A 20,635-nucleotide genomic window follows, 5' to 3' on the forward strand; every position below is an offset into this window, starting at 1 on the left:
ATAATCAAAGATTACTAATCAAGACAGTGTCAGTAAAATAACAATACAAAATCCCCCCAAATAATTGATGTTCAATACATTAATAAAAAGATTAAGTGATAGAAATTTTCTCTTAATATTCCAAAAATGCATAAATTTCTCAGTTAACCTACCAAGTCACACATAGGATTTACATCAATACAATTAAAATCTTAAGGAAAATTAATAGAAAACTAGATCAGTGGCAAAACCAGACAAACAGGACCCAAAAGCAATTGAACATAACATTCCAGTATGATAAACCTATAAGCACAAACTATTGGGGGAATGACTCTATTTGACAAGAACTACTAGGAAAGCTGAAAAGCATTTTGGCAAAAATAAGATTTTCTTATACCATATACCATAATAGGCTACAAATGGATAAGTAACCACAATCACTTAACATATTAAGGGGTTGGGGAGAGTGAAAAGGAAGCATCTTTCACAAATATGACTAAAGGGGATTTCTCAATGAAACAAGGGGTCAAAGTGTCCATAAGAAAAATAATTATGATTTATGTAAAAAGCTTTGTGTCAGCAAAATGAGACGCTGTTGAATAAGGCAAAAACTGCTCAAATTATCTCTGATTATAAAGTCTGATATCCAAGACATAGACAATTGACAAACATAAGCCAAGATACCATTCCTCCAATATAAGAGAAGATTCCTGATCTTTTGATCAAAAGAAATGGGTTTTCCAGGGAAGAACTGCAAACTATCAATAACCATATGCAAACTTGCTCAAAATCATTAGAGGAGAAAAGAAAATTTAAATGAGGTTTTGTGTTACACCCACCCAGCAAATTGTCAGTGACTTAAAGGGGCTGTGAAAAGATGAACATAACATTGCCTATTGGTGGAACAGTGAATTAGTCCAGCCATTCTGGAAAACAATTTGTAATTTAAGCAAGAAAGTGATTGAAATATCCTTACCCTTTAAATTAAAGATCCCAAGATCCCACTTTTCAGTATATAACATACATACTGGAAATCAAAAGCAAAAAGAAAAGCCCTATAAATGCTAAATGGTAGCAAAGAATTGAAAGTTAAGTGGGGGCTTATAGATTGAGCAATGGCTGAAAAAATTATGCTATATGAGTGATGAATGTAATGATAAGAAATGTGAAGAATCAAGGAAACACATGATAACTTATATGAACTGATACAGAGAGAAGAAAACAGAACCAGGACAATATAAACAAGAAATGTTAATGAAAATAAAAATAAATTTACTTGAATCCTATGTAATCATAACAACTAGTCTACCCTGAAGAAGAAATGAATATATAAGCCTCCTTTATTTATTTGGGGAAATGAGGATAGGGAAGACTATGGAGTGCAATGGGTTGGTTTTGTTAAGTTTTGTAACTGTTAAGGCCAAGGGCCCACAAGGGTAGTTGCAGTATCTAGAAATGATCATATCATGTAATAATAGCATCAATAAAAAAATTTTTTAATATGAAAATACTCTAGATCACATAAGAGAAATGCAAATGAAAATGGCTCTGAGATATCACCTTATATCCTTCAAATTGGTGAAGATGACAAAGGAGAAATATCGGAGAAGCTGTGGGAAAACAGACATTAATAACACTGGATTTTGAATTATTCAAGAAAAGTTATCAAATTGTTCTGGTCATACCTATTGTTCCAGTGATCCCACTTTTGGGCATATATTCCAAGGAACTCAACGACATAAGTGCCTCACCTAGGCCAGAATACTCGAGGATTTTTTCAAAGAGCAAAAAACTGGAAGCAGTGGCTGCCCCCATTATTTGGGAAACAGATGTATAAATAATGGTACTCTATAGTTATATGCTACTGCCCTCTAAAAAATGGTGACTAAGAGGAATTCTAAGACATGAGAAGACTGACATAAACTGATCAAGTGCAGAACTAAGAACAGTATATATGATAATTATAATTTAAATGAAAGCACACTAAAATACAACCAAAAGTCATTCATTATGGAAATCATGTTTGACTAGAAAAGTCTGGCCATTCTTAAATCAAGGATGAGAGCAAACAGTTGGATAAACAATGCATTCCACTGATACCACTAAGATAGTAAAGAAACCAGAAGTCCTCTGGTAAATTGAATGGACCTTATGTGGAGGATTCATTAAAAGACAAAAATTGAACAAGATAATAAGGGCTGTTTGCATCTTCCATCTTCCCCTAATCGGAGGACACATGTTGAAATCTCACCTACTTAAAAAGATCTATATATAACTCACCCATCCCTTGATGATTCTAACTGAAATATTTTGAAGTGATAAGGAAATAAAAGCTACTCATAAAACATGATCTATGGTGCAGATTTTGAAGTTTATCATTACAGCTCCAACCAGAGTGTATTTTTTTGGTTGAATTCTTCAAGGGCAAATTATTTTCTGATTTATAGATACCTATTGTAAATGGAATTACCTTAGCTTTTATGCCTACTAATTAAGTCAACATTTTATGCTAAATAAAACTAATGTAACCTTGGAAGAGTTAATGCAAAAAGGCCTGACAGCCAAAGGCTTCACACAATGAGATGCTGGTTTGTTGTGCCCAAATAAAGTCAACAATTAAATGTGCTTTTTTATTGAAACCATGTGTATGCCCCAAGCCTGAAAACAATTTTAGAGTTTTGTAGTTATAATGGAACTAGAAAAAATATTATAGAAGACATTAAGTAATTTTTTTTTTAACTTGAGGGAATATAGGGGACCAGATAAATCTTTCCTGTGGCATCTCTTTGAATTTAGAGGAGAAGCATTTGTCTGATAGGGTTATTTATCTTTGTATTGATGGCCAATCCTCATAGGTTTCCCCGAATATGATATTTATTACATCAAAGAATATTTTTAAAGTGTGGCTTGTTGAGGCAATTCTTCTGCATTAGAGATTTGTGGCTTAAGGATTTTTGTAAGAATAGGTCAGTGGCAATGAAGACTCATTTGCTCCTTCCTCCAGGATGTGACATTACCTTTCCTTAGTAGCCATCTCCAAAACTTCTGACTACACAGAAATTGAACAGTAGGAATTGGTAGCAGAAAAAGGAGGGAAGTATTTCAATGTGTTTAACAATGAACTTCAGCACCAGCTTTGAAGGCTTTGCATTATTGGTCATCTTTGCTTTTAATGTGAAAGACTGCAGATGGAGAACTAGCAGAGGAATAGCAAAGTATTTCTTTTTTCAGCCACATCATAAACTATTAGCTACTTAAGATGTACCATAACTGTGATTGGGCATCCCCACAATGTTTTTGGTAGACTACCTTGATATCTTATCCTTGTGAACCTCCAGTCACCTGAAAACTGCTTGACAAAATGCTCAGATACAATACCAAGATGACAACTTACTTTTTCAACATTGAAAACCCTACAGAATCTTCAAAAGAATGAATTGTTAACACTGAATGCTTTGTGGTGAATGTTGGTTAGTTAACATAGTAGGTATAAGAAAACTCATTTAATTTTTCATTTTAAACATGAAGTCATTAATGTGGTTGAAAAAGCTAAGGAAAAAAGTACCTCAGGCATTCACTAAAATTTTCTTTAAGCAATGACAAAACATTTAAATGTTGATTTACTTTCAGTTTAAAATTTTTTATTTTCAAAATGGGTATGATTCAAAACTTAAGTATGATTTCTAGCCTCACAACCAATATGCATACTATGAACAAGGAATGAAGATGTTTAAGCATGTGTTTAAGAATACTTGCCAAAGTGCCATATAGAGAAAGTGCATATATAAAGAGTGCCTTATAGAGAAAGGCATATTTTGAAGTACAGGTTTATAGACTAAAAATGTAGGGGGGCATTAGTAAAGGAAATCATAGCAAGCAAGGTGAGTTGAATCATTTTCAACTCGAGAGGACTAGGTGTTTCTCTATGGTAAGTCCTACTCTTAATTTTTTTCATGATGTCTAGTTGTCAATAAAGTACAATCTAGCAAAGAGGTTTGTACCTGTGTGTTTCATTGGAAGTTTTGACATCTCATCTTCCCTGGAAACTTCTTGGCACCATTTAGCCTTTTGCAAAGCAAAACTTTGCCTTTTTTCCCAGTAGAGAAAGCTTTCTGTCATTTATGTATTGTCAAGTCTAACCTCAATAAACTCAATCCCTTATGAGGTCAAAGGATGGGAACATGGGAAGTACCATGTGTGGAGATGCTTAAAATATCAAGATAACAATGATGGACAAAAGCAAATTGAGAATGTGAAGAATAAATATTAAATGCTACCAGATGCAGAAAAAAGATATCTTTTTTCTTGTGATTTAAAATAGTGAGAACTTTGTAAAGCATATAATATCTTCATCACTCTCTAATCTGCTTAAGAACTGATTAGCCTCAAACCCTCAAACCGTGTAATGCAGTTGTAAATACTCTGAGTAAGTGAGTCAGGGTATATAAATACAAGTCACTGAAGAAGCTGGGCTTAAAATCAGTGGCAATGACAATAAAATGAAGGGACTTAGGAAGGAGAATAGCTCATTTCTCTGTGAAGAAAATAATCCTGAAGCCAACTTTTACTTGAACCTTGTAAACATGACAAAAAAATTAGGATCAAGAAAGCATTGATTCCATGTTTTAAAGAGCCAGATTACTTCAGTTCTACTGCTGGTATGATAATTGGTCATATAGAGATGAAAAAATATAATCTACCCCAAACAGCTTGTTTAGTGGATGTAGAAACAGCCACCGAAAACCCTATTTTGAGCAACCAGTGGGGAAATTTTGGAAGTGACAAATTGGCTGTAAGCTGCAAGGAAGCATTAATTAGGCTTTATGTGTGGTCAGCTCAAAAAGAAACCAGACTAATAGCAAGTGTATTAGTTTATATTTTGTATCAACTGTTTTGTTGATTTGAGCTAAAGTTTTTTGCCTTTATTATAATCGCTAGCACTTTGTTTAAAAAGAGACATTAAATTGGTTACTACTTATTAACAATTTCCCAAGCATATTAATATAGTATTAAGTTAATATAGTATTGTGTATTTAGCAGGAAGGGATATTAGGTTATCAAGTCCAACCCTATCATTTTGCAGACGAGAAAATTAAAATTGAGGCCCAGAGAGGTTGTGACCTTGGGGGTCACACAGGTGTAGCAGAACCAAGATTTGAACCCAGGTTCTTTGACTCCCAATCTAGCATTCTGTCCACTATTAGGAGGCTGCCTTTGCTCCCTTAAGTAACTTCAACAAGTAGTTACTATTTCAACACAGGGATAGAAGTTCAGCTCTGATTCCAACCAGTGCTGGCTAATGTTCTTTAACTGCTGCTATATCCTATAAACACTGAAGTTAGAAATGAAAAGATTTTGGTAAGGGCATTGATCGAGAAGGAAAAGCAAAGAGGTACAACTAAAGAAGTTTGAAACCTGAAATTATAAGGGTTGAGGACAATTCATCTGTGAGCAAAGTATAAAAATGAAAATAGTATTAGCAGTGAAAATGTGTATAAGAAGTAGTTCATACATATGGTTAGGATACTTTCCCAAGGATGAGTTTGGGTACAAGTAGCAGTCACAGAGTGGGAAAATAGTCGTTAGGGTAAATGTCAAAAGTATCAGGATTTGGTATGAGGTTCTATATAGCAATAAAAGAAATGGGAAATCTGTTCTCTTAGAGAAGAACACCTATTTGAGCAGGGATAGTAAAGAAATAGCTGAAATGTTTAGGAAGAAGACAGTACAGTAAAAGTGGACTAATAAAATGAGGGAGTGGCAGATGAACTAAAACTATGACCTGAAAAGCTGGTTTTTAGTTAAAAAGAAAAGAATCAGTAAAGAAGATACAACTATTAAATCATGACCTTTTCTCAACTTGTCTGTAATCTTAGTTCTAGGCATTCAAATGTCCTATCTTTAAATACTTTTCATTGACTCAAAATTTCATATATATATATATATATAATTTTTTTTCATCAAAAAGGCCTTTTTGTATATGATTGCCTGGGCTTTGATCTTAATTAATTAACTAAATTAAAAAATAAAGATTTGTGGATTTCAGAAGCAGTTGCAGCTTAGGCCATGTTTATTGTCAAAGTTTTTTTTTTCCAGTAATCATATTTCATTTGCTTTAACACCCAGAGTAGTACACCTATAATATATCTAAGCACTTGATTATATTTGGTGCTGGTGTCCTTTTGCTACCACATATGCAGTTTATATCAAGGATCTGTGATATCTGTGGGAATTTCTGCACTAATCTAGATCATGACCTATCTATGATTTAATTGATAAATCTTAGGGCTGTGACTCAGCAGGCTTCAGTGACTTTCCCCTGGTCACACAGATTATCAGTGTCACTTGTAGGATTTTAACTGAGGTCTGCTTTACCTCATCGTTGTGTCTACTCAACTGTGCACATATCTCCAAGACAGAAATGATCAGAGCCCCCTCCCCCTCCTCTTAAAGACTGTTTTGAAAAACCAGAAACATTTTAAACTATCATCTTGAAGTGGGTTGGTCAACAAACACCTCATCTTACTGCCACAAACCTAGGTATTTTAACCAAGGTGTAAATTCTTGAAGCAATTATAAATTATTGTGACGCTCTTTTGACTAACAGGTATCATAACTTCACCTTCAGTCTGGGGTGGAAATGTGTTATTGATTTTAGCCTAATTATCAGGGGTTTTTCACTCTTTTTTTCCCCCTCCTAACCTTCCCCATTATTGTATGCCTTTCTCCATGTCTAAAATTCTTCTTTACTCTGCATTGTGTGAATTCAATAGACCTACTCACAGAGTTTTAAAATATCACCCAAAGGTAGATTTTTGCTGTTCTGATTACAGTCTGGCTTTGGGGGAAAAGAGGCAGAGAGGTAGGCAATGAACCAAGGTTATGAGAATTAGAAATTGTATTGAAATAGATTCTTATAGACAATTAAACATAAAATTCCAAAAAGCATCATGACTTGAATTAAATTATATTCAACAGACATTATTAAGTTTTAGTTTCACCTAAATAGGTAGACAGTTAGCCATGAGATTTAGCAGAGTATAAACTCTTGCAGATCCTACCCAGCTGGAAAGATTTAATCCATGGGCTCAAGTATAGATTCAAGGGTGGAGAACCTATAGTCTCAAGGCCACATGTAGCCCTCTGAGTCCTCAAGTGCAATCTTTTTGACTGAATCCAAAACTTCACATAACAAATTCCTTTAAGAAAAGTATTTGTTCTATAAAACTTGGATTTAGTCAAAAGACCAAGGACCTAGAAGGCCACATGTGGTCCTAAGGTCACAGGTTCCCACCCCTGGATTAGAATAACTTGAGGACCGGTCTAACCAATTTTGTAGAGACTTAGCCGGATGCCGGCAGGGTATTGAATTTTTTGACCCTATCAACTCTTTTAAGTTATGGAAAGGGTGTGATTCATATCTGTAGAAGTATATTTAGGAAATCACAGATTTTTGAAGTATTAGAGCTGCAGAAGAAGATGTAAGAAATCTGCTAAAATTCTCTGATTTTTGCCAGTATAAACCTAGAAATCTATGAATGCGTTTGTTTGTTTTTTTTAAATAGAAAAGGGCCTAATTGGTTTCTGGGGCTTTGTTAATAGGGCATGTGCATCGTCATCTCAACATTTTATGTTTTGCCCTTCCTCAAATGGAAAGGAAATGATTGTCAGTCTATCACTGTATAGGTCGTGTTTACGACCTATACAGTTTATATATGCTGTTAGAAAACAAGTCTTTATAAATATTCCTTGTAATAAACTTTTTCCTGCAACAAGTGTCATTTAACTGCCCGCTTTTAACTGATAGGCATTAAATCAGAATAAACACCAGTGAGACCATGGAATGCTGTTGAAGGGATAAACAAATGTAAAATGTTTGAGGAGAGTATGTATGTGTGAATATGTCCAATTTAGGAGAAAATAGCTGCCTATTATATCTTAATGGAAAGAATGAACAATTGATTAGCAGTATTTGGGTTGCTAGAAGAACTCAGTTCTGCTCAGTTCACATTCAGTAAGTGTTCCCAGCAGAGAAAGTTATATGACAGAAAAAAGGAAAATGCAATAAAATTGAATTCTTCCATTGGCCTAGTAGATATGTGTATACATTCTTCTTTTCTTAGCTCTGTGGTTAGGGAATGCTTCCTGGAAGGACTGTAGGGTGCAGAAATGGTTTCTATTTTGATTGGAAACATGATCTAATTGAATCGCTTCAGATAAAATGTTTACTGCCTTAGAGGTAGTTTGGGTTTACTCTTTAATGCTATTGAATTTCAGGTTTGGGACTCAAAACAGGACCTCTCTGTATGAGATAGTCATGTGAACTTGTAATCATTTCTCATTAATGACTTTTCAATGCAAGTCTTCCATAGACATTGTGCTCAGTTGCTCTGTTTATATAATGTGGAATGATTGACTACCTCAGAGTTATACTAGAGTTTGCTTGTTTTAAAACTTTTCAATTTAACATGGATTTTTTAAATAAAGGTGTTATAGCTAGAAAAAGGCTAGGCAGGTTTGAATGTAGTTGGATTAGCATGGCATTTGGGGAAGTTTCTTTCTAAACCAAAACATAACCTTGAAGGTTTCTTTCTAAACCGAAACACAACCTTTTTAGAAGGCTATCTTTACACTTGAGTTTTTACTTAAAGAAAAGGGGCCTAAGTTCTTTATATTTAAGAAACCCACTAGATATTTAATGAAAAGTTTTCATTTCACCAGCTATGACAATTCCAGAAGCAACAAGTGTAGCAGTATACAGAGGTGGGGAGGATGTGTGTGTCCACGTGGAAATAGTACAGTCCTAGGCCTTCCCTAATTAGAATTACAGACCTCAAACTGAGTGACAAGCCTGTGCTGCTTTGTAAAAAGGTTAGCTTTGCAAAGGACATGCTTCTATGCTTTGGGTGAGTCAACAGTTTGCGGTGGGCCAGAAAGTTAATTTCATAAATTCATCAGGCTGTGCCGAAGATAGGCAGTAGACAGATATGTCACTATGGAGTAGTTATTGTTCCACTGCCATTTGCAAAACTGTGCTAACTGCTGAAACCGCCCTAGTATGACTGCAGGTGTGACTCAGACTTCCCACTGGGTGGGTCCAGTCAGTATATTACAGTAGCTTTTGAGCTCTGGTTTTCTCTTCTTTATTACAGAGGTTGGTCTCGCGAATGCTGTAGTGCGCAGCGTGCAGTGCCGCCAAGCTCCTGAGATCTTTGGTGAAACCTTGTTTGCAGTGGGGGATTGCCATCACCAAAAGCTACCTCCCTGGGCATCAACCGCAATGAATAACTAAAGACTTTTGATAGCCTCTAACTGATTGGCTGCTTTCCAGTTGATAGTAGTGAGTGAACTGCAGTGCATTTAAGGTCTGTGACACTGTAAAGTCTCCTTAAGTTCCTGCAACAAGTTGACCTGAAGCACTATGTAAGTGTGTCCTGGATCCCTCAGCTAGGTACTAAACTACATCTGGGGCATTAGCCATTGCTGGATATCACTGATTTATTACTATGTTTTATGTGTATTCCAAAGAGGTGGGATACTTATTGAATATATCTATTGTGGACAACTTAGAAATTAAGTACCCAGCCAAGAGGACTAGAATGTGATCCTGTGGAATCCTTACTAAGTTCCAAATACCACATATAAGATAACCCTACATAACCCATGTGAAGCTACCCACTTGCACTTAAGTGATGTAACTTCATAGTATTAAACCTTTTGAGACTCAGGGAAAAGAATACTGGCAAAGAATGATAATAGTCCTATTTATTTATTTTTCTTTCCCATATGAGTAAAGCTATATTCTTTGCCCTTTAATACAAATACATGTTAAGCTCAGGCCAGTATCTTTCTGGCACGTTATTCCGCATTTCTTGTCATGAAAAAGGATAGTTCTCTTGCTCTAGTAGACTCTTAATTCTGAAGTAGCTCCTGTGGACAGCTGGAAGATTTGAATATCTCAGGAATGTCACTGTCCAGTTTTGAAATGATTTTATAAATGGGTTTCTTCCAGGAGGGGTCTGAGTCTTTCCCTGCTGTGACAGCATTGAAGAATTCCTGCAGTGTCAGGCTGGCAATTTCCAGGAACTGGTCTGGGACCTGCCAAGGCAAAGAAATGAACGAATGGCAAGGCCATCACACACATACACAATATCCATTCCATGGTGAGTGTTGGGCTGGGCATCACTGGCCTAGCGAAGGAAACACCAATCAACTGAGATTCTCTCTGACTTTTGTGGGAATAAGTTCCAGGATCTCCTTCACCAGGCACCAAAGAATAAATATAAACCAGATGGTGGCAACAACAAGAATCTTCCCTGTGACCACACAAGGAACATTCCAGGTTACCATATTTGTAAATCACCTAGGTGGTCTGACATTTTAGTAAGCAAGTGTAATACCTTGTCATAGACAAATCTATGGTTAATACCCCATGCCTGTTTTTCGGTGTTTTCTTATAAGCCTGACATAAAGAATATATCTAAGTTATGTTACCTTTGCTCATACCCAGGCATTCCCTATTCCCCACCCCCAACTCCTTCCCTTCCAGGCTAACTTGAGTATCTCAGAATTCTTTGGCCCAAGGGCCAACTGGGAAGCAAGCCCAGAAATCTGATTCAGGCCAGACTATAGAAAGTGGACCCAAATTCCTGGAATGTCACCATAAATAAGCAGGCTCCATCTGTTAATTCTGGGCTTGAGGACCCAGGGTTTTGTCAGTCTCTGCATGTCAAATGGTTGTCTCAAAGTTTAGAGATGTGGCATTAACTTATTCACTTAAATTGTTACTTCTTTGTTTTTAAGTAAACCTGAATAAATCAAGTAAGCATCTTGAAACAGCTTTGCTATTTCATGTGCCAGCCAAAAGAGACTTCTTAAGCATCAAGTTGTATAATTCGGAAGCAACCAGAATTTAAGAAAATCTATGAAGCGTTGAGGGTAGAAAGCTGCCCAGGTGGTTCATATATGACCTCAAGGGATTTACTTTACTTCTCTGCGACTGTTTCCTTGTCTGTAAAATGAAAGGGTTGGATGCCATGATTCCTAAAACCCATTCTAGCCTTGGATGACATACTCAAGACAAAAGAATGACACTCTAATTCAATTCCCTAGTTTCCAAAAATCTTTTTGAAACTTCTGATTGAGCACCTTGCCAACTGAAGTCAGTACCTCCCCTCCCAGAGGTAGGATTTTTGTAATCATGTTTGTAATCTGTTTGTAATCATGACAAAATATTGATGAATGGATTAACAAATTAATTAATAGTGTGGTTTTTAAAAGGGGAGCATTTATTATAGGATCAATTCTGGTTCAGAGAAAACAACATGTTAGTCTAATAATGAGTTGTCAGTGGTGGATAAGAAATTTGTCTGTTTCTTTGTGCAGAAACATCAATCAAAACAGGGCTGTAAAGTGCACCTGTATTGGCAGCTTTACCACCTCCTTCAAAAAGTTCCTAAGGGATTGGGAATTTGAATCTTGCATAAATATTAAGATTAAAGTAGATTTCTCTCTCTTCCCAGACCCATGATAATTTCTAAACAAAGGCCTGAACACAGTGGGACAATCAAAGGGAGGTTTGTTCCACTCAACTCCATTCCTAGTCTTTGGCAGCGGTAACTTCTGGATTAACTATGTATAGGTCATTCTTTTGTGTGTGTGTGTGTGTGTGTATTTTTTTGGGGGGGATGGGGGAAGGCAGAGCAGTTGAGGTTAAGTGACTTAACTTGCCCAAGGTCATACGACTAGTATATGTTAAGTGTCTGAGGCTGGATTTGAACTCAGGTCCTCCTAACTTAAGGGCTGGTATTCTAGTCCCAGTGCCACCTAGCCGCCCCTGTATAGGTCATTCTTAGTAATCTTCCGTTGGTTTCTTACGGAAAGCAACATCATATTCCCTTAAACTCTCAACATCATCACACAGATATTGACTATAAGACCTTGTGGGAAACAAACAGGTAGTCTTACTTCAAAGTCATTTCCCTTATTGTAGTGCGTGTTGAGAATCCGGAAGAGTTCGGAGTTCCTGGGAACTTTCAGCACATTTGGGTTTGTGATTCCTTCAGAGATAGCTTGTCGGGCAAATTTTTCCATCTGGATGTAATAAAACTCACGAAAATTACTGAACCACTTGATGAGCTGGGAGGTGATGCAGCGATTGAACTGAAAAAAAAAATTTCAACGGGTCAGAAATTAAAATGTTCCCCCTATTCTCACAAGACCCCAAGATATGAAATGATCAACAACCAGTTCAGAATGATGGGGTGACGTGAACAGCTTTTTGGCTTCTCTAAAAAGCATTGCTTTTTTTTAAATTGCAGGTGTCATGGTTATTTTCCATATTCTTCATTTAGAAATAGAACAAAATCAGGGTTGTGTTGCCTATTAGGAAAAATTACTTCTTCAGCTTTCTGAACTCCTCTTGGTTGTTGACTTTTATTCCCTAAGGTGAACACTACATTGTATGCAGATGGAAAATAGAGGCAGCAAAATACAGATCAGCAGGTATAGTGCAGAGTCTCAGACCTCGTGGCTGCTGTTAACCCCCCACAGAAAGGAATAAGACATGAGTAATTTGTGTAGGGACAACCTTCTAGGAAATAGCTTGTCAACAACATGAAGCTATTTGAGTATGAGTAAGTCAAGGTTTGCTTCAGACACAGAACTAATGATAACCTAGGGGAGTCTTTTCTATCATAGATAGGGTCAAGAACATAGGTCACTCAACAAATTCTTCTTTTCTGCTTCCAGGAGATCAAAGCTAAGTTTCCCTTTACTCTGTCACGGTTGGCATGCATGGATACATACATTAGGTCAGCCAACCCTAACTTTGAAACAATGTCAGTTGGGGATGGGTTTAAATTTCTAAAGGTACAAATCGTATTACTTTTTCTAATCATCCTTTTCCAATGTTGTGTCTCACTGATTAGAACCTTTTCAGTGAGAATATTGAACCCAAGGACTTAATTTACTGGGGCATTTGAGGGCTTTGGTCCATGTGACGGTACACATTCCTTCCCACCCTCTCAGTTAAAAGAGGAAAACTAAGCAGTAGTTTGAGTATTTGTTGATAACCACTGTTGATCAGGTACTTCCAGAACAGTAGGGACACTTTGTATGCTCAGTTTGCTGCAAAGGCCACCTGAGGTCGAATCAGCAAAGGGTTAGGGAAGAAGACTACATTCCTATGATCTTCTTCTAGCATCCTCTAGCTGGTAAATTATTAACCAGCTCACCAAGGGGGAAAAGTGTGCAAGGCATATTTTAAGTTTAGTCTGCATTATTAACACTTTCTTAAGTCTAGAACCCAACAAAACAAATCAAGCCCTGATTTGTAGCATTTGCCAACATTGGAGGTGCACATGCTTACACTGAAAATTTAACAGTTGGCTCTCAGGTAAGCTAGCTCCAGCTGTGTCCAGTTAACACACCCCTGCCTGCTTGCCTGCCTGCCCACATACCCACTCTGGCTGGTGGTGAGTCAAGATCAAGACAGCCAGCCACTGTTAACAGCTACTCAAGAGAAACTGTGATAAGTTAATTTGGATCAATAGCCCAGCCCTTACCCCTCTGGATAGAAGATGGAAAGCCAGACATCTCCTGCTGCATCTCTCTGTGTTAAACCTATTTCTGTGACCCCACTGTATAAACTTCATGCATGTAGCCCTGACTGGATCAGAGCTGTCTACTGATCTTTCTTTATGTTCTTGTAACTTTGCTGCTCAGGTGAATGACTAGAACTAGAGTGGTGCATTGTGGGAAGAACACCGCCCAGAGACCATGTTCCCAGTCTTGAACCTGGCACTAGCTATATTTTTTGATCTCTGAAAAGTAACTTGACCTCTACAGTAAGTTTCCTCAAATGTGAAATAAGAAGGTTGGACCTAAGGTCCCTCCCATTCTTAACACTATGATTCTAAGGTCTTCAAATAAATTTTTTAAAAGCTCACTAAAATTTGTACTTATTCTTGTCTACCTTATAGCTCCTGTGTTGTCCTACTCAGCCTTCATAAGGTCAAATAAGGATTTGTTTTCTATGTACTATTTCAATGTGTTTCTATAACTAGCCACTTAGGGGTGCTAAAGTACATGAATCAAAGTAGTAGGACTGTGACCGTCTTCTCCCTTGCTAAGTAAAACCAAAGCAAGTATTTTCAAAATTGTTGACTGGTTGTATCAGCCATGCAAATGAATTGGGTTATTTTTACCTGAACGTCTGGGAAATAGGCTTTCAGGAGGCTGGAGCTTGGGTAACGGGTGAAGAAAAACATCAGCTTGGCCTTCTTCAGGTGACCAGGGTTTAACCCTTCCTGGATTTACCCCATGGTCAAGGAGAGATAATTTTTATCAAAAGCTCTGAACTATGAATTGTCTTGCCCTTTGTGGTTTTTATTTTCCCTACAAACGGGTGCTTTTCTTCCTTTGCTGACTAACTCAGAAGAGATTGAGTATTATCACGTTTCTTTCCTGATGTTTGGTATCATATATACAGATTATTTTATTTTATTTTATTTTGCCATTTGGAGGGCAATTAGGTTAAGTAACTTGCCCAAGGTTACAAGGCTAGTTTTTTTTGTGTGGGTGTTAAGTGTCTGAGGCTGGAATGGAACTGAGGACTTCCTGACTCCTGGGCCGGCGCTTTACTTGCTGCACCACCTAGCCGTCCCAGATTTTTTTATTTTATAATTCACCTGTTTCACATTTTGAAGCTTGAAATCACATGATATATAACTTTACTTCATGGATTCAGCTGTGTTTAAACACAAACACAGAGTAGTTTATGTGATGCCACATCTCTAATATTCTGGAATACTCATTTGACATGAGGCATATTGGTAGGGAAGTAAAATTTCTAATTAAGATTAAGCAACTGGCCCCCTGCTTGATTAATGATTTTACCTTTAGATGAAGAAACAATTTGAGACTTTCCTTGTTATTATTGTTTTTAATGAAGAATATATCGTGTGTGTATGAAGATGCCAACCCATTTAAAAACCCAAGCAGAAAGATTCCTGGCCTCTCTAAACTCCGTTTTCCTCATTTGTAAATAAGGGCATTGTATTAGGTGGATCTCTAAGACCCCTAACATTTCATGAATCTATGAGTCATGCATGAGCATATGCAAAATTTAGTTCAGAAATTTGCATTACCAGAAATTAAGATCTAGACACTAGCAGACTACCTGCTATTATTCAAGTAGTTTGAGATTATATATATTGCTGATTAAGTCATTAATTTTGATCCTTGTGTCTAAATGATGCTTAATATGGGGTGGCTAGGTGGCACAGTGAATAGAACACCAGCCCTGGAGTCAGGAGGACCTGAGTTCAAATTTGGCCTCAGACACTTACACACATACACACACAAAAACCTAGCCATGTGACCTTGGGCAAGTCACTTAACCCCAACTGCCCTCCAAAAAGCAAAATAAATAAATGAATGAATGACGATTAATATGGAAACTTAATAACAGCTCCAATCTGGACTTGGTAGTCCAAGGACCTGTATTTAAATCTCTGCCCTGTTACTTATTGCATGATCTCTGGGTCTCCCATTTAGACTAGTTGACCTCTTAGAGTTCTTTCAATTCCAAACCTGTGATTCTGCATTGCTATCCTGTATTCATTCTAGAAGCATAAAGAAGACCATCAGACTGGGGGGGAGATATGGAATTAAATGTTTGCTTGTCCTTTTGGGGGGGGGAGTTTTTACATAGGAATAATCAATTCTGAGAGAGTTTGAAAGCAACAAAAGTGAATAATAAAGGGGTGACTTTGACTTAAATTAGCTACCATGAGAAGTTTTGGACAAGCAAACAATAATGATAATATTTAGCAAAAGAAAATCAGTTAAGGACAGTAATCCTTGAGCAATCCTGAAACAGTGAAGTAAATAAAACTTATCTTTGGCATTCATCTTATTTTAATGCCCTCTACTCTGTCCTGCTGGCCTAGGCCCTATTGCTCTCCCACTAGACCCTGGTCCTAGTAATCCTCTTAAAGGGCTAATTGAGATGGTTTAAGACCCCTCTGCTCAGAGGTGTGTGTGTGTGTGTGATTTGAGTACTCTTAAAATCTGTTAAGTTTTCAGGAATCAAGAGAACTGAGTTTCTAATAAGTAGATAAACTTTTTTTTGGGGGGGGAAGAGGGGTGATATGGAGGAGGATATTTTGGAATATCTTGTTATCCTTCAGAATATTACCTTATTGGTAACTACTTTGAATGAAGTATTGGCATGAGACCAGCCCTGGAAATTCCCTTTGTCTTAGTGACAAGTATGAAACTATGACCAAAGCTAGATCCAAAAATTTCTCAGTAGGCAAGAACAGTGGGTTCAGAACAGTCTAGCTAGAAGAAATTTAATGGAGATACATGTAAGCTCAGCACTTGAGTCCAAAAAAAAATCAACTACCTTAGTAAAAAGGTGGGAGAGATGTCACTTGATCTCTTATAATGGAATACAAACTCAGGAGAGGCAATCAGTGGGATGTAGCAGTCAAAAAAGCTAATGTAGTCTTAGACAGCATTAATAGAAGCATCCATTCTAAGGGAGGTAATAGTCCTACTTTGGTCTGCCTTGGTCAGGTCATGCATAGAGTATTATATATCAAGTTCTGGGTGTCCATTTTAAGAGAGACATTGACAAGCTAGAACTCACCCAGAAGAGGAATGGTGAGGGATGAAAAGTCATGCCCTAAAAGGAACTGGGAATGTTTGGATCAAAGAAGGTATACACACACACACACACATATAAAAAGATTCTTTCTTGGGCGGCTAGGTAGCGCAGTGAGTAAAGCACCGGCCCCAGAGTCAGGAGGACCCGATTTCGGTTCTGGCCTCAGACATTTAACACCCACACAAAAAAAACACTAGCCATGTAATCTTGGGCAAGTTACTTAAACCCAATTGCCCTCCAAAAGGCAATAAAAAAAATTCTTTTTTTTCTTTCTTTCAGAAGGCAGGGCAATTGGGGTTAACTGACTAGTAAGTGTTAAGTGTCTGAGGCTGGATTTGAACTCAGCATCAGCCCTGACTCCAGGGCTGGTGCTCTATTCACTGAGCCACCTAGCCACCCCAAGATTGTTTCTAACTAGGAAGAGAGGTTATACTTGTTTTTCTTGACCCCAGGAGGTCAATATAGGAGAGAGGCAGAGTTCAACCAATCAGAGGAAATACTTTTTTAAACCATTAGAGCCATTCAGTTTGCCTCAAGAGGGGGTAGGTTACTCACCACCAGTGTTCTTCAAACTAAGACTTCCAGAAATACTGCTGGCATGCCCAGTATTCATGCCCAGATAAAGGTTGGATTGGTTGGCCATTGAAGTCCCTTCCTATCCTTACATTCTCACCATGGCAGCATGAAACAGAGCTTTCTATGTCTGCTATTTTATTCAATGCCATGTTAGAGTGGACATCTTTGGATCCTTCTCAGATAATGTTGGCAGTGCCTCCTCTACATTAATGAACTTGTACAGGTGTGCTAAACATAAAGATTTTACACTTAGGTCATCCTTTAGGTTACTACCCCCATCATCTAATTTAGTCTGTGACATTGTCATGGGCAAAGAATGCCCCAAAATTTAAAGTTCCAACCCCATCCTAGAATTCCCCTGTTTTCATCAGATGACCCTTCATTCTGAAAGATTCTTAACTAGGTAGTTATTACTACTTACTCATATGACATCTGTGGATAACAGGGTTAGATAGATATTGATTTTTTTTTTTAAGCAATTGGGATTAAGTAACTTGCTCAACGTTACCCGGCCAGTTATTTCTGGGTGTGGTGCTGAGTGTCTGAGCCCGGGATTCGATCTCCAGGTCTTCTCAACACTGGAACTAGTGCTCTTACTCGCTGAGCCACCTGGCCGCCCCGATATTGATTTTTTAAACTGGATTTTTTAAACCTTAATTATACTACTATTGTCCAGGACAAAGGGGCAAGAAATATGTAGACTGCCAAAGCCAGAAAGAGGTAGAAATTTGAAACACATAATGGTATAGAATTTAGGTACTCCTTTTATCTAGGACCTATATCCAGGTGAGTCATCCCAAACCATGCCTACCCTTATATATAAATACTTTGCAAGGCAGCAGTATCCTGCTACTTAAAGCTTATGTGAGCTCAATAAATTTATACCTGGAAAAATCTCTGGGATCAACAGGGTAAATAGAAAGGGAACAGAGAAATCTAGCTTCTGCTCCTGCCTTTGCCCCAGTCTGACTTTGGGTAAAGTAATTTCCTTTTCTCTTTCTATAAAATTTGGATAATAATATTATATGCCAGGCTATTACATTGATAAATGTAATCAGATTCAATCATATGTAAAATTTTCCTGAGCACTTGCTTACTCCCCCTATGACTACCCTTTGCCACTCCTTAACACTACATTCTCTCTCTTATTTCATCAGGGTCTGTTTCCCCATGAATTGTCAGGTATTAATACTGTCTCCAAAGTATCATGCATGATGGTTTTTATTCTAGCACTTTTACCTTGTATGTGTTAACTACAACTACCAGGATTGAAAGCATTGGATAAAAATATTAAGGCATTAACTGATAAAAGACCTAAAGATATCTCTCCTGGTGTTAAAAGAATACTTGGAGTGAAAAAATTCTTCAAGACCCAAAGAATTTAATTTCTAATGGCAGAATGCCAGGCACCATGACAAGAACTGGAGAGAATCATTTTGGCAAGACTTCATGGAGTCCATGAAATAACACTATAAGTAATTGCCAACTCTTTGCAAGGCTGGCCTTTGAATGCAATGAAAAGTTTTGGGCTGCTGTAAAAACTGGCATGGAAGAAAAAAGCCATGAAAGAGAAGCCTTAGCTTTTCTCCATGTATCATGGAGGTCTCCCTCTATCATTTATAATTTTTTTTCAGTTTCTTGAGGTAGTGGCAAGACAGTCTCAGTGACCAATAAAGGATATGTGGACAGAAGAGAAAGGAATCACATCTGTGTCAGTCTTTAGGTTGTCTTGTTCCATCTTCACTGTTGGAAGAAGAGCCAGACTTTCTACTTGGCTAGAGGTGAAGGACAGTGGGTATTGCTGCTGGCTCATACCTGATGACTGCTGTTTAATAGTGCCCCAAGGTAGGTCTAGAGACTGTGGGGAGGAAGTATCTTGAGAAGAAGAGATTTGGGAAGGGCTATAACCCCAAAGGCCATTTTGTCCATACCCTAACAGTTGGCTAAGAATCTGTTTTTCTTGAATATGAGAAGTCACAGCTAAGTTTCCTGGAGGATCCTGGTGGGGTTTCTGGGTCATTCTTGAATTGACTAGGTGCCTTAGAGAATCTGAACACTTCTTCATGGACAGTGGCAAAGCACTCGTGTGGGCCTCAGCTTGTGATTTTGCCATATTCTGGGAGCTTTCCATAGGAAGCTGATCTTTCTTTGTGTTCCCTGTAGCAGTATAATATCCACTTTTTCTGTCTTGTCCTGACACTTGGATGCTGTTTACGAGTTGAGTCTGGTAACCTGATGGTTTTGATAATACTTTTCTTAAGACCGAATCCACAACCTGTGACACAGCCCCAGCTAATTCTTTCTTTAATATCTCTGATAGAGTTTTCTCTTCATAAGTTATTAACCAGGGAACCATAGATTGACTTTCCTCTTTAGAAATTTTGGGTTTCTCTCCTTTGGTGAAGTTCCTTTTCAGATCCTTGTACTGATTAATGTCTGCAGCCCAATGGCCATTATTTGAGTCATTCCTGTATTTTAGAGAGTCCTTTTTCCTTTCAATGTCTTCCTGCCTTTGAGCTAAGGCATTGTGCTCAGAAAGTTGGAAGAGTCTCTCTTGAAGATGTCTTAGCTGCTGCTGTAGCATTTGAAATTGTTCCTTAAAATGGTGACTTTCTCCCTTCCAGTTACCTCTGCTGACCCCTGCCCACTCTCCCCCATGGGGATTCTGTTGCTGAGGAAGTTTTTGTTTCCTCTTATTCTCCCTGCTTTTTTCTGTGGGATGCCTACTATACTTTTCCCTGGAATTGCTTGAGGGCATCAGTGGGTTTGGTGAAAGAGACATGCCTTGTATAATAGTTTCTACTCTGGCCCTTTTAGCTTGTATGTGTTCATCACAAAACCAGTCAGAATCAACGAAGTTAGAAATGGTGATTTGGTCCCAGGGAATGGGTGAGTCTTGCCCACATTCTCTGGGAGATGAGGTGCTTCCCTCTTCTTTCATAGATTCTCCCATGTGAGAATATGTCTGAGATTTAGAGGAAAGAAAAACAAAATTTGGATCCATCCTGATGATTCCTCCCAAGCTTAATAAGTAGTAATAATTTCACTGGAACTTAGAACCAGAGAGTATTCATAAGTGTTTTATTTTGTTTTTTAAAACTGGAGTGGGGTCTCTCTTTTCCTAAATACTAAGAGCTAAAGCTTATAGGACTGTTCTCAGGAATACACTGGTTCATTCGACGAATTTTCTCCTCTGAAGTTAGAAGAATGAGAGGGAACAGGAACAGGAGGAAAACTTTGACTCTTCAGTTCCAGGATTCTAAGAAAGACCATAATAGGACCATATTTTCAAATTCTGCTTTGCAAACTCCTGAAATGGAAGAGAAAGAGAACTTAATTTAGAGATGCATAAAACTTGCCTTTCAGGGAGGACCCTATTTGCCCATCTGGGTTTATGCTCAATTT

The 20,635-nt window shown here is 37.7% G+C and overlaps 2 protein-coding genes across 2 annotated transcripts in view; one reads left to right on the top strand and one right to left on the bottom strand.

Moving 5' to 3' along the window:
* YLPM1 (YLP motif containing 1) overlaps positions 1-11,953 on the top strand; it is an 87,219-nt gene extending 75,266 nt beyond the window's left edge. Inside the window, exon 18 of the mRNA XM_069092230.1 lies at positions 9,132-11,953. Coding sequence (XP_068948331.1) covers positions 9,132-9,155 — 24 coding nt within the window. The 3' untranslated portion in view covers positions 9,156-11,953. The remainder of the gene's footprint in view (positions 1-9,131) is intronic.
* Positions 9,892-20,234, bottom strand: PROX2 (prospero homeobox 2). The gene is made up of 4 exons (XM_069092231.1): positions 18,912-20,234; positions 14,187-14,294; positions 11,947-12,141; positions 9,892-10,077 (listed from the first exon to the last, which is right to left on the bottom strand). Exons 1-4 carry the CDS (start codon positions 20,232-20,234, stop codon positions 9,892-9,894), a joined length of 1,812 nt encoding a protein of 603 aa, XP_068948332.1.
* Positions 20,235-20,635: the final 401 nt, after the last annotated feature.

Source organism: Petaurus breviceps, unplaced genomic scaffold (genome assembly GCF_028583685.1).
Source record: "Petaurus breviceps papuanus isolate PSGF00001 unplaced genomic scaffold, PetGlider_PUasm1.0 189, whole genome shotgun sequence".
Classification (NCBI taxonomy): Eukaryota; Metazoa; Chordata; class Mammalia; order Diprotodontia; family Petauridae; genus Petaurus; species Petaurus breviceps.

What these genes read in the sequence shown, in the direction of transcription:
- PROX2 (XM_069092231.1), bottom strand. Translation starts at nt 20,234, where the DNA reads ATGGATCCAAATTTTGTTTTTCTTTCCTCTAAATCTCAGACATATTCT. An exon ending in TTCCTTTCTCTTCTGTCCAC is followed by an intron (nt 14,295 to 18,911) that starts ATATCCTTTATT and finishes ACCATGGGGTAA; the next exon opens with ATCCAGGAAGGGTTAAACCC. An exon ending in ATAAGGGAAATGACTTTGAA is followed by an intron (nt 10,078 to 11,946) that starts GTAAGACTACCT and finishes TTGCCTTGGCAG; the next exon opens with GTCCCAGACCAGTTCCTGGA.